Genomic DNA, 13,379 nt, shown 5'->3' with positions numbered 1-13,379 from the left:
ATCGTAACATTTTGCAGCCTCTGAGGACAGGAGGGCAATGGTTGGTACACTAACTGCCAGGTCCAGCACTCAGCACTTCCTGCTGTAACAACTGGTTGAAATCATCTATAAGAAAATGGATCGCAAAATTGATTTTATGAAACCATAATATTTGGAGATTGAAGCCACAATTCTCTGAATAAAATCTGTTTCCTCTGGAAGACAAACAAAAGACATGATTAAGCACTCAGGGCAATATCCTTTTTTCTGCCTTTCTATCTTCTCTAAACATCATTCCCACTTTAATACAAATTGTGAAGTAGTAGCATTTGAATGGGAAATCACATGGGAGGACTATACTGTATTGTTACTGAGATGCAAAGTGTCTCATTTTAATTTACTCTCCATTAGAAGAATGATGTTTAGAACATATCCATGCAGATTAATAAAGTTACCCTCAAATTGCTGCTGGGAAACAGAAAACATACCTTCAGAGGAAGAAGCTCTTGTAGTGGCTAATGTCTCTCTCAGAATAAACATTTTGAAACCAAGCTAACTAAACCCACAGGACATAAATTAACTTTTTTTTGTTTTTCTTTTTTAAGATTATGCTAATAAAACCATGAAGAATAGAGGCTTCTCTGACTGTAAAAGTCAGAGAAAGAAAAGGGTACACCTACACTATTCCTAAGGACAAACCAAAGCTTTTCCCAGACGTGGCTGACCAGCTAAGAAGTGAGAGGGGAGAAGAGGCTGAATTAGCCTGTCACATCAGGAGGGTAGCTAGCTAATCCTGCACTAACTGAGCTTCTGAACTACATCTGAAAGGGCAGGATGAGGTGAACTTGCACTGCCAGTTGATATTCTGTATGTGTCATGCATTTCGTGCAGACTCTTAGTTTCTAGCACTATGTCTGGCAGCTTTTAAAGCAGTAAATTTATCTGAAAATTAAGAAGAGTTTTACTGCTTAAACAAGCCCTTTTGTAACAGAAACCTGCCAAAACCTCCCCTGCCCAACAACCCAATCATAGCTGGTGCATGAAGTAGGCTGTTTGATTTAGCATAAACTGCTTTTTGCAGGGGAAGTGTGTGAAGAGGAAAGAGCACAAATGGCTCCATTTGAGTTCAGATGCATTTCTGATGACTTAAAAAAAACAGCTGAAGGGTGAAAAGATCTTTTATGAAGCAAATGGGGATTTACAGGAATTAGAGTCACAGTTTTAGGATCTGGAAAAGCATTTGTTTTGTACTATTATAAAAATTTTTATGGATTAATTAATGGAATGGTGATGAGAAGAATTGCTTTTGATTTAATACATAAATACATAACTCTGGTTTGGGAGTGATGGAACAAAAGAGTCCCATTATTACCCATGGGTAGCTGACTGGGGTGCTTCAGCAGGATGGTTCAGCATTTGATAAGTGGGCAGACCTCAGGCAGTTTTTTAATGAAGTGCTGTGATAGATGCACACAGAAAATTCCAGGGTGATTTACACCCTCTGTGATACTGCAGAAGACAATAAGATTGCTTTCAGGGAGAGCGAGCAGTTTTGCCTTTAGCATTGCTCGTTTTACTCAACATTATAATTTCTAATCCTCTGTCAGAAGTGCCTGCAACTTCTAATGGTTTCACATATTTTTGAGGTAGCTCCTGACCCCTGTGAACGCACAAGTGTGATCACACAGAGGACACATATTCCCTTGTAACTTGGATGCACGCAATGTGTGAGCACTTAAATGCAAGCACTAGCAGAAACAGGAGAAAAACATCCATCTACAGAATCCAGTTACATGTGCTCAGCAGGCCAGGTCAGCAGATGTGGCCCCTCACTTCAGAGGTTCAGAAATCTTTACTCCTGGACTTTGCAAACCATTTTCTTTAAATTCTGAAGTGCTTATATGAATTGATTGCATTTTCCTTCCATATTGGCAACTGAAATATGGATTTTGCTAAAATTGGATGAAAACTGGGATGCAGGAAATAAAGTTAATAGGCACATATGGGTAGAATATACCTACCATACAAATGTCATAAAATTGATACAAAAAGTGATAAAAAATTAGTATTTATTATCTTTTTCCAGGAATCCAACATCTCATAAGAAATTATTTTATATCTTTGCTCTGCATGCGAGGCAAAATGTATCTCACCTGAGAAGCATTATGAGACATAGATTTTAACTCCAGAAACAAATGCTTTTTTAAAAAAAAAAGAAATAAGAAATTATTTTCTGCCCTTGAAACAGCACAACCAGCTTGAAACAGCATGGTCATATGCCTTCTGGTAAAACATGAAGAATAGAGGCTTTTCTGTGACTGGGAGGGTCAAAAGGGGTCATTTGAGGAAGTGGTCTTTTTCCCTGCCTGTGTTTTTTAAGTAATTCCACATTTAAAAATATCAAATTAAGTCTGGACATTGGTATTAAGCATGTATCTAAAATTATAGCTGGAAGTCTTTCAGAGTACCTTAAAAGAAATTGTGATAAAAATGATATTTTCTATTTTATTTTAGTGGGAAGTAGCATGTTAAAGTTGAAAACATCAAATGATGAATTGTCTCCTACTTGGGTGAATTTAGAAACCTCCGACAATCAATGAGGAGGGAAGGGAGACCATCACAACATGCAAGACATTTATCAGGTTTACCTGCTTGTGAGCGTGGTCATAAGAATTGATGTGGTTGTCAAATTCCTGGTGCTTGTGGTACTGCTTGTCACATAGTTCACAGTAGAAGTTAGCCTTCACATCCTCCAGGGCCTTAGCTGCAGCTTTCTCCTTCTCAGCGTAGTCCTGCAAAGGCAGAAGCAAAGGGAGGCACTTGAGCTGAGACTATGAACTCCTGCTCCAGCAGCTCTTTTCAACAGTCACCCTGCAAGCATGCACAGCTGGAACACCAGACTCCATCCCAAACGGGCTGAGGAGTTTTTTTCCTTAAACTAATAAATCAATCAAAGAATTGTGTTTCTTGGGGAATTGTTCTTACTACCCGTTGTAGGTTCTGCAGTAAGAAAAGTGGAGAGGAATGGGGTGCAGGGGAATGTCATCAGGATACTGCCTAGCTGCTGGGCAGGAAAGCTGAGCAGTGAAGAACAAGTTAGCTCCCAGTGCTGGCCTGTTGACTCTGACACCAGCCCCAGATTGCCCCAAAATCTGTCTGTTCTTTCAGGTACTGTTGCTTACAAGAAATAAACTGGTTTAATCTGATGCTATGGCAGATTTCTTTTGAGTTCAGCCTTTTGACTTCTATGAAATATTCACTGGGGCCAGGCAGCAGATTGCTATGGCTGGCTGAGATTTCCCTGGAGCAAAAAACCTTTTCTGTTCCTTCCTGTCCTTCTTGACACCTGCATGAAGGGACACACCAACCAGCCTCTCCAAACTGAAAGTAACTCCTGCCTGCCTGACACAGACCACAACCACTGAGGAGAGCACATGTCCAGGCTCATGCAAACACAGCCGAAAGCAGGGAAAACACAACTCATTCCTACATAGTTGCCTTCCATATCTCCTCAATGAGTGCTATGGAGTCAAATGCATCAATTCAATACATAATATTAGGCAAAAAGAGAAAATTTCAAGCATAGGAGCCAAAAGTCACTGAGCTCAAATTAATGCACTTAAATAAAGGGCCTAAAATGCAAAATTCGCAACAGCCTTTGTCAATCTTATTTCTTTTAAAAGTCCTTCATTATACTGTTATTGTTATTATGACACTTCCTTAAACATTTTGCATTAAAGTAGAAACTTCTGATATGGTAAACAAGAACAAAAAAGTTGGTAGAAGCTATTCATTTTATATTCATATTGACAGGCTGATATTTCTTGAGTGTATGTAATATATTGCCAGGGATTGCAGTAATTCATCATTTGCTGTTCCATTTTACTCTCCTAAAGAAATGAGTACTTTCTGCTGCCAGGCTTTCCATGCTATGCAGTTAGTTGTTTTTTTTCCATGCTATGCAGTCAGTGCTGTCTGCTGTCCCCATGCACCCTTTGTGTGACAAACTCAGAACACAGGAAAGCCAGGACATGCAGCACATCTGAGACAGCCTGCTCCTAGCACATCACACTGCCCAGCACTGCTCCAGGGACCAGGGCAGGTGGAGGATGGTGTTTGGGTATGGCAGATTAAAATAAATGTACATTTTGAACCCTTCAGTGGGGGAGAGACTTTCTTAATGAGTGACACAATTCAAGTCTGAGACTTGGCCAAGCAAGCAGTGCTGGCTGCCAGTGTGACACACTGAACTTTACACAGCTCTGTGCTGTGAGCGCTTCTGTTTCGCCTTTGTTTTTATCTTTACACTCTCAGATTGGTGTGAGTAGGTCTTTTTTACACCATCGTTTTAGAGGCTGTCTTTGCTGGTGAGATTAACTTCATCTAAACTTGGCTGTCTAGAAGTTAGGTGTATGGGTAAGACAGTATCCTAAGCTTCTTCTGTGAGAAACAGAAAAATGCTAGACACTGCCAAAGGGTTATTAATCCCATCTATTTCAAAAACCCATTTTAGGATGAGATTAAATTCTCCAGAGGTTCTATCTCTCTCCAGACACTGAAAGGCTCTAAATTACTAACCTGGCCTACATCCTTAATTCTCAGATTGCTGAACTCAAAGGTAATAAATTCTATTTTGTATTTCTTTAGATTCAATTCTAAATCTACCCATGAAACTTGCATGAACTGACCTACTTGAAGACAGGAGGTCAAAGACGAACACTGTGCCCAAAATTTTGATTTTACATCTTATGGATTATACCAACGACATGCCAGTTCCTCCCAGAGGGGATACATCCAAATAAATCTCTTTACTGCAAGCATATAGCTCAGGTAGATCAATATATTATAGTACACTCAGAAAATAACCAACCTGAGCTAACATTTCTCCACTTGAGAGTCTGCTCAATTATGGTAGTTAATCCTTGATTGTATCAGGGAGAAATATTCTCACAATCAAATAGTTAAATAGCTTTCATTAGTTATTTAAATTTACAGAGCCCATTAAAAAGTGATACTTTTCAGCTTATGCTTCAGACCCATTGTTTTGCTAGCATTAATTATTCACCAGGCCTTTGATATAATTAAAATGCATAAATTAGAATGTGTATGCAATAGTATTAATTACGCAGAGATGTCTTCTCTGAAAATCAAGTGTTGGAGGCAGAATATTTTTATTCCAAACTGGTAAAAATGTAAGTTTTGCACTCACTGGAAGCCAGCCAAAGCATAATTGTTTTGCAGGAGGGGGCTGTGCTTTTCTTTTTTTTTTTTCTTGGTCTGAACTGTCAATTAAGTGTTTACAACCTGCTTCATCTTTCCTTCTGCTGAAGGAGAAGCCTAATTGTTTGGGGTGAACACACCACATCACTCTCAGTAAAGCACAACTGAAACTGCTGCTCATGAGCATTCCAAACTGCCAAGTTTATCTTTCTCAGCAGAAATTAATACAGTTCCCTTCACATAAAGATGCTTTAAAATAGCAACAAGACAGCTCCCAGGTGCATCCTAAGATAATCACAACTACCTCCATTGCCTTATTGCTTAATTATGCTTGTCTGCCATGGCAAAAGATATAACTTCCTGCTTGCTTATCAATCAGATGCAGGGAAATCGAATGGCACATCACATACTTTAGAAAGGTCATGGATTTTTCCTTCCCTACAAAGACATAAGAACTTGTAGCACTACTGTAAATTGTGCATAGTGAAATGAATTTTCACATCCACACTTCCAATATCATCTCACTAGGATTGTACAGACTGATGGTCAATTCTGGCATGGTAAATGTGATCACATGAAAGAAAATCCATGGAATCACACCCACAGAAAGCAAACATAATCATGATGGTCTGATCACACAGATGCAGGCACAGGCAGGCAGGAAAGATGCACCAACAAATTTTGAACTGTGGATCTTCAGTGGTAAGGAATATATGTGTCACAGACTCAAACTTTGTTCTGGATCAAACCCTCCTTAGTAATGGCACATAACATGGGTAGACATGCATACACTTATAAGACAATATAAGTTAGCAGTTCTGTCTTTGAGTCACGGAACGGTGGTGCAAGCTGGTGTAAGGGGCGGTGCCATCCTTGTAGGTAAGAACTCCTAGAAACCACGGATTAACCAACTTCTGTGGTGCTGGGTGCAGAAAGTGCAGTGTATAAGGATAAACAAGTGCAAAATATGTCCCTGAATGCATTTTTTCTAGAATCCTGCAAAATGGTTCTCTATTATAGATTGTAATTGCATTCACATCAATTTGACCCACAGAGACACATAACTGTAATAATTGTTTATATATTGAGATAATTTAAAAAAATTACTTTTGTAGCATGTTAGGCTAGAAGCGCTTTCACTTGGCAGTTACTTTTGCAGTATGATTCGTATTGTGAAAATGCAATTAATGATAGCTGACATTTCATTTTCTAATATAGGGAAAATCAATGAAAAATCCCATGTAACTGAGTTTTCTTGAATGTTGCCACTGACATCTAGTCAATTAGAAATCATTTATTAAATCCAGAGTCTGTAATAGATATTTAATAGACTGCATGACCATTAAAGGATGCTGATCTAGACAAAACAATACCACATTTCTTGTCTCAGTAACTGACAGTAAATATATCTGTTGTGTTCAAAAGGACTAAGGTGAAAAGTAGGTCACTTGATACAATAAAACTTACAGAGGCAATTTTCTACACACCCATGGATTCTTATAAATATAGTGGAGTAAATGCATGGTGCTTGTAATAGAATATGAGAAAAATATAGCATCATTAGCCCACTTTTGATTACCTATTTCTAAATTGGAATGCAAAATTAGTGCCAGAAGAGCTAACTCCCATTAATGCAGAGCTCAGTAAGTAACAGACTTCTCCCTCTTCAGGGACATAAGCAATCAGAGTTTGGTAACTTAAATATAATTTTGTGAACCAGATTAGATATGAATGCAAGCTTGAAATACTTATGCAACTGCCAAAGTGCCTCTTGGGGGTTCTCAGGCTAGAGATTGAAGGAGAAATTGGACAAATATAAGCACATGAATTAGCTACAGATTACAGTCTCCAGACTTTTAAACATATTTTCATTAGTGATTTAGATGACAAAACGAATTGTGATTATGTATGAAATCTATGCATGATACTAATTAACAGCATAGGGCATACAAATGCTTTAGGGACCAGATCAAGACTCAAAATTACTGTAATAATTTTCAGATATGATTTTAAATCAGCAAAATAAAGTTCATCAAGATGTGTGTCAAGTACTGCACTTTGGAGGGGAAAATCACATTCATCAATACAAGGTTGGGAATAGCTGAGTAAATGCAAATGCATGGGAAAAGGTCCAAGAGTAGGAGTGGAAAAAAATCAAATGAAAGTCAACAATGAAAGTCAAGGCAAATCACATTCTGACATGTTAATAGTAATGTTATAAGAAAGATGCTGAGGGTAATTATTCCACTTGATTCAGTATTGGTGAAATGTCAGCTGTAAAATACTATTTTGTACATCTACACTAGCAAATAACTTGGCTTCTAGAATATGGCCCTCTATCATTCCCACTCCATGTGATAGCTCATTCTCAGGCCTTTTCATTTCATAGTTCCCTTTGAGATAAAAATGATTGCAGTTCCAGAACAGCATTCAGTGCAGGGACCACACTCTACAGCAGCAAAGATGAGACATCACCGACCTCTCTATGCCCTGTATAGTCTTATGAAAACCCAAATGATTTTTCTCAAAGAAAGAAACCCTTAAATGCCACAAAAAATGCATGCAGCATCATGTCACAACTACCTCAGCAGTGGTTTAACACAACCCTTACACTTCTTCATACAGACTGAAATAAAAACAAATATAGTAATTACACCTAAGAGTACCAGACTTGAGGATACTTAGGGCAAAATGGACAGTTTGCCCTGGGGTGTATGTGCTTTTTTGGGAAGACCAAGGTGTAGATTAAACCTTCGAGACAGTTTGCTTCCCACAATTCGAGAAAGATGTGCTTGAGAGATCTTCAAGCAGAAGTGTAGGGATAAGGGGTTGAAAAGTAAGTTATATGCCCAAATTAGGCAAACTAGACCTCAATCTGTAAATCCTATCATTACTGTGAGCACTTGTAAATAATTTTTTGAAGGAAATATATAGAACTGCCCAGGCTGGTACAGAACATCTCTGGGTGGTCAGATGATGTGCATAGATGTGTAGAAACAGAAGTTGTAGAACCTTCATTTCAAGTGCTCGTTCAACACATCTTCCAAATTCATCAGTTTTAGGGATACCTGCACATAATTTTTATGTCCTTATATATTTTCTTCTGCAGCTAGAGTGAGATAGATTTTAAAAGATCTTTAAAACTCAGCAGGTGATAGAATGCAGGAAGTAATCAAAGTACTTGTGTGCAGTGTGAGACTTGAGTACCACAAAAATGTCCTGTTATTAAGATATGTAACTGAACATCAGGCTGGTTGAAATTAATGAACTTTTCCCTGAAAGCTCTCTTTTTTTATCCCCTCCCTGGAGAAGGCTGTTATCTTACACAAAGCCTTTCCTAGGGAAATTTAGCTGTGGAGATAGAATAAAAAGCAAGTGATTTGTTCAGCTGCAATAGCTGGCAGTACAGAACATTTTCATTTATCTCACATGTGTTTTGCCATTCTGCACCTTGAAAACTTGCATAGTTTCTACTACTGAGGGATCTACAGTGAGGATTTACAGAGCTATCTAGTACAAAGCATTTTTTTCTTCAGAGGCAGTAAATGCTGCCATTCTCAGCTGACTCACAGAGGGCAACACCTAACTTCTGCAAATAAATACATCTTCACATTTTTCACACTCAACCAATTACTGCAACATTTTCAATCATATGCACATCCATATGCTACTAGAATGCTGAGAAGTGAGATGCTTTTAGCAGGTCCTACATGCCTCTCAGAGTACAGCCCTGCTGGGACTTATAGCACATGTAAACCAATTCCTAATCTATTAATTATCAAAATCATGACTGGTGATTGGAACAAACCTTATCTCATATAAGGATTCAAAGAACACAAGCAGATCTAGTCAGATCTTCAGCAAATAATTTCTAAGACACATGGTTTCTTCTGGTAACTTTCTAAAGGAATTGTACTTTGAAATTTTCTGTACTCATGTTCAACTCATTATAAATGGAGCATACGGCCACTAAAACTCTTTGTTGTGGATATAGAGGGCATTTTTCAGACATCCCAATGTAATTCAACAGTTTTCTCCTCATTTTCAGAAACTGGTGGAATTGAAGGAGCTGAATCTATCAGCTTTCTGAAAATGTGATCAAGACTTGACCTGCAAAAGTAATTTGGTACCTAAGTGTGAGTTACATACAAAATTGTATGTATTCAGTTTAATTTTTGGAAAAATATGCAATTAATAAAATCTGAGCATTTACGTAATTTTATACTGCAAAGGGATAGATCTAAAAGGAAGTATGTACTGGTTTTGGCTGGGATAGAGCTACAGTAAATTCACGAATACAAGCCGCACTGAGTATAAGCCGCATCTCTGGGTGTTGGCAAATATTTCGGTTTTTGTCCATAAATAAGTCGCACCCGAATATAAGCCGCTCTGTCGTTCGCAGCGAGGACCCGCATGCAATTAGTAACAGAACCGCGGGAGGGCGGGGTTTACTGGCTGAGCTAAGGCTGTGCAGGCTCGGCCCACTAGGGGCTGCTGACGGGGCCAGGTGGCCCAGCCCGGTGCTGCCGCTCGGGGCTGGCTGCCGCTGCCACTGGGCTCGGTCACCCCGGGTCGGCGCTGCCCCACGGTGGCAGGCAGGGACGGAGCTTCCCCCGCTCCTACGGCAGCGGCGGCAGGCGGGGACGGAGCTTCCCCCACTCCTACGGCAGCGGCGGTGGGCGGGGACGGAGCTTTCCCGCGCCCGTGGCGCCGGCGGCGGGCGTGGACAAAGCACCCCGCCTCCTCCCCGAGCCGCAGCAATGGCGGCGTGCACATCCCCCCCCCCTCCCCGGGCCGCGGCAATGGCGGCGCACACTTCTCCCCCCCTCGCCGGGCCACTGCAATGGCTGCGCAGGGCTCCCGTCGGCTCCCGGAGCCGCGGTAATGGCTGCGCGGGGCTCCCGTCGGCTCCCCGAGCAGCGGCAATGGCGGCGCCCCCCGCCCACCCCCGTCCTCCCCGGGTAGCGGCAATGGCGGCGCAGGGCCCCCGTCGACTCCCCGAGCCGCGGCAATGGCGGCGCCCCGCCCCCCCCGTCCTCCCCTGGGTTGCGGCAGAGGAGGGAAGAAGAGAACTCTCCCGCCTCTCTCCCCGCCCCCCGTGCTGCCTGCAGGGAGCCAGGGCAACACGGTAACACTGTAACAATCGCGGAATGCCGGCTTTTACTGGCGGGTGCTTGGCTTGGCGCCCTGACTGGCACATCTGGGGTTGTAAATGTCAGAAAATTATTCACATATTAGCCGCCCCCGACTATTAACCGCACTTCCGGGTTTCCACCAAAATTTTTGTCAAATTACTGCAGCTTGTATTCGTGAAATTACTGTAATTTTCTTCATGGTAGTTTAGTTTTCAACTGGGGTTAAAACATGACAGAATAATTATCAATATATAATTTATTTAACTGAGAAAAAACTGCCTGGAATTGCATGCAGTGCAGAAATAAGAGTTCTAGGATAAATGCAGATTAAAGAGGATATTAAAAATGGAGTGGAAACGACATAAATGGAAAGAAACTTCAATTTGAGAAATTAAGGGGTAAAATGGAGATCAGTGATGAGTAGTGTCCTTGCAGGTCCATATTAGGACCAATTCTGTTCCAGAACACCACAGATGACATTGTGGGACCAAGTCAGCTACAGAAAGTTTGCAGATGACAAGAAGCTGAGTGGTGGGGTTGACATGACCAAGGGATGGGATGCCATCCAGACAGAACTGGACAAGCTCAATAGGTGAATGCATGTGAAGCTCATGAAGTTCAGCAATGCCAAAGGTAAGGTCCTGGACCTGAGTGAGGACAACCCCCAGTTGTAAAAGAAGGTGATAAAGCATCTCCTCCCCGGTATTAACCAACTACTGAGATTAAAAAAGATTAAAAAAAGAAATTAAATAGAGTACAACAAATACATAATTTCCAAACACACTGGGAAATACACTCGGGCATAAATGATATATAAATGGTGCAATATATTTAGGCTGGAATCTATAAGGTTTCTCATCATCAGTGGAAAAGACTTAAGGACAACTTTCACACTGAAGTTGCAGGTGTCATTTTAAGATGAAGCATGATATATTCATGAGGGGGAATATATAGATGTGATTTGATTGACTAAATTTGATTTGAAGATCTAGGAAAATCTAAAGATACACTAAATCTGCTTAATGATTAATGTCTTGCTGCTTGATTTTTATCTCTGGGCCTCATTGCCAATCTATGCCCTGTATTATAGCTAGCATTAGCACTTGACTTATTGCTTTGAAAGAGTTTCCAAGCATAAAGTCATTAAAGAACAATTTCAAAATACAAACACTGTCATTAAAGTACAAAAAAAATAATTTTGAAATTCAGTAACTAGAGCAACAGCCCTAAGAAGCTGAAGAAATATGACTCAAGGAGAGCCTGAGAATACAAAGGCCATCAGAACTGTCAAAATTACCAGTGGTAGAACTGGAAACAGATGTGGGAGTCTTACAGTTAGGATTATATTTCAGGCATTTAAAAGAAAATGTTAAGAGTTTTATGGGTAAGATTAAAAAGATAAAAAATTATAGAAGATCTCAATATATTTCCAGCTCCTCTGCAGATATGGTTCAGTGATCTTACATGTCAATATGACTGTGGAAAAATGTAGATAGAATAGAAATGGCTTTTTAAAGTTGGACAGAAGAACTGTTCCTGCTATAGAGAAGAAGGAAAAAAATAATTCATTTTTTCCTTATAGTCCTGCTTTTCTGCACAAATGTGAGTCCTTCAGTGAATCTGATTGTGACATTTTCTCTGCCTTCTATTCAAAGTCAATTCCTTCAATTTGCTCACTGATTCATACTACTTTGTGTCTCCTCCTCTCAGGTGATAATTTCTTTTTCTCCTTTTCTCATGAGCAAGGTATTATCAATTAATCTGAAGAGTTAGTCCTCCATTTATGTCTCACCATTCTCACTTTTCCACTTGTGATTTTTAGAGTACAATGCATGTGTTCTAGCACTGCATTTAATAGAGTGATGTATTTCCTTGTCTGTCACCTCTTCTCACATTAAATGTACTTGACATTTTCTAAGATCTTTGTATATTTTGACCTAAAGGCTTCTTTTATAAAACACACATATGTATAACTTATATGTAGTGTCTTTCATATTTGAGCTAGCTAAAAGCACTTTTCAACAATGATTTCAATCACTGTTTAGGAAATTGTGTAGGAAACACAGCATTTGATGTGAGCATAATAATAGTTATCGCATAACTCATATATGGCTGTTGGAACCATTTTTATTAAGTGCCTTTTTCACAAAATACAGGCTAATCATATCAGATAGCATTTTATAGTCTTTAATAACAATTGCATTAAACATTTAAATCTCTCTCTCTTAAAATTGTTGGACTCTGTCTTTGCAGATACTGCAATATTAAAACCAGTTCCTGCAGACTTATTCAATATCATAAATGATGCAATATGTCTAATATCAGTGGGTTTCTTTGCTCATAGCAACAGAGAATAATTTTTAATTTTATCATTAAATATTAATATACTATTAGTAAATCCAGATTGGTCAATTTATTTCTCGTATTATGTATATTTGCAATCTGCTTCAGAAAATGTCTTACAGGGTAAGCATTAATCATACATTTGAATTATATTTATACAGTTCACCTTCACTTAAAACTCATCTAAAGGGCACTGCATTATTGTTGCATTTTGTAGCATTTAATCACAAGTTTTTAAGCAGAAATCAGAGTATTTCTGCACGTTAGCTTTTCATGTTGTTTTTGGCTTTTTTTTTTTTTTTTTTTTCAACAGAAGCCCAGAACACTGATTCATTAAAGCTTTGGATTTTCTCATCACCTGAGGGAAAAAAGGGAAAAAAGGAATTCCACATTGCTCAATGAAGTCCAAATGGAAAAATAAAATTTATTTACAGACACATATATTCTTCTTCCTCCAAATGCATTCATGATTATAAGCCACACCATTTTGACTAAAATTTTGGTTCAAACCCAGGAGTGCCGCTTATAATCAGGTGTGGCTTATATATGGACAAAGAAGAAAAAGTTGCTGTTTTAGTTTGGAGGACAGGTGTCTGCTGAGAAAGGCAGGAGCTTCTCTTTGAAATGGAGAATATAAACTGCCTGCCTCCAAATTATTGTAATTTTGAATTCAAGGGGCTTTCAGGCAAAGATATGGGAATT

At 39.4% G+C, this 13,379-nt stretch overlaps 1 protein-coding gene across 2 annotated transcripts in view; it reads right to left on the bottom strand.

Annotated features, from left to right (window-relative positions):
• The window catches only part of ZNF804B (zinc finger protein 804B), a 236,792-nt gene that overhangs the window by 30,208 nt on the left and 193,205 nt on the right, over positions 1-13,379 (bottom strand). For both annotated transcript variants that reach the window (XM_033068030.2, XM_033068036.2), the window contains exon 2: positions 2,628-2,771. In XM_033068030.2, the coding sequence (XP_032923921.1) occupies positions 2,628-2,771 (144 nt within the window). The remainder of the gene's footprint in view (positions 1-2,627; positions 2,772-13,379) is intronic.

The sequence above is a fragment of the Catharus ustulatus genome, chromosome 1 (assembly GCF_009819885.2).
Source record: "Catharus ustulatus isolate bCatUst1 chromosome 1, bCatUst1.pri.v2, whole genome shotgun sequence".
Taxonomy (NCBI): Eukaryota; Metazoa; Chordata; class Aves; order Passeriformes; family Turdidae; genus Catharus; species Catharus ustulatus.
Note: the sequence above shows the minus strand (reverse complement) of the source record. Positions and strands in the feature narration are given on the sequence as shown.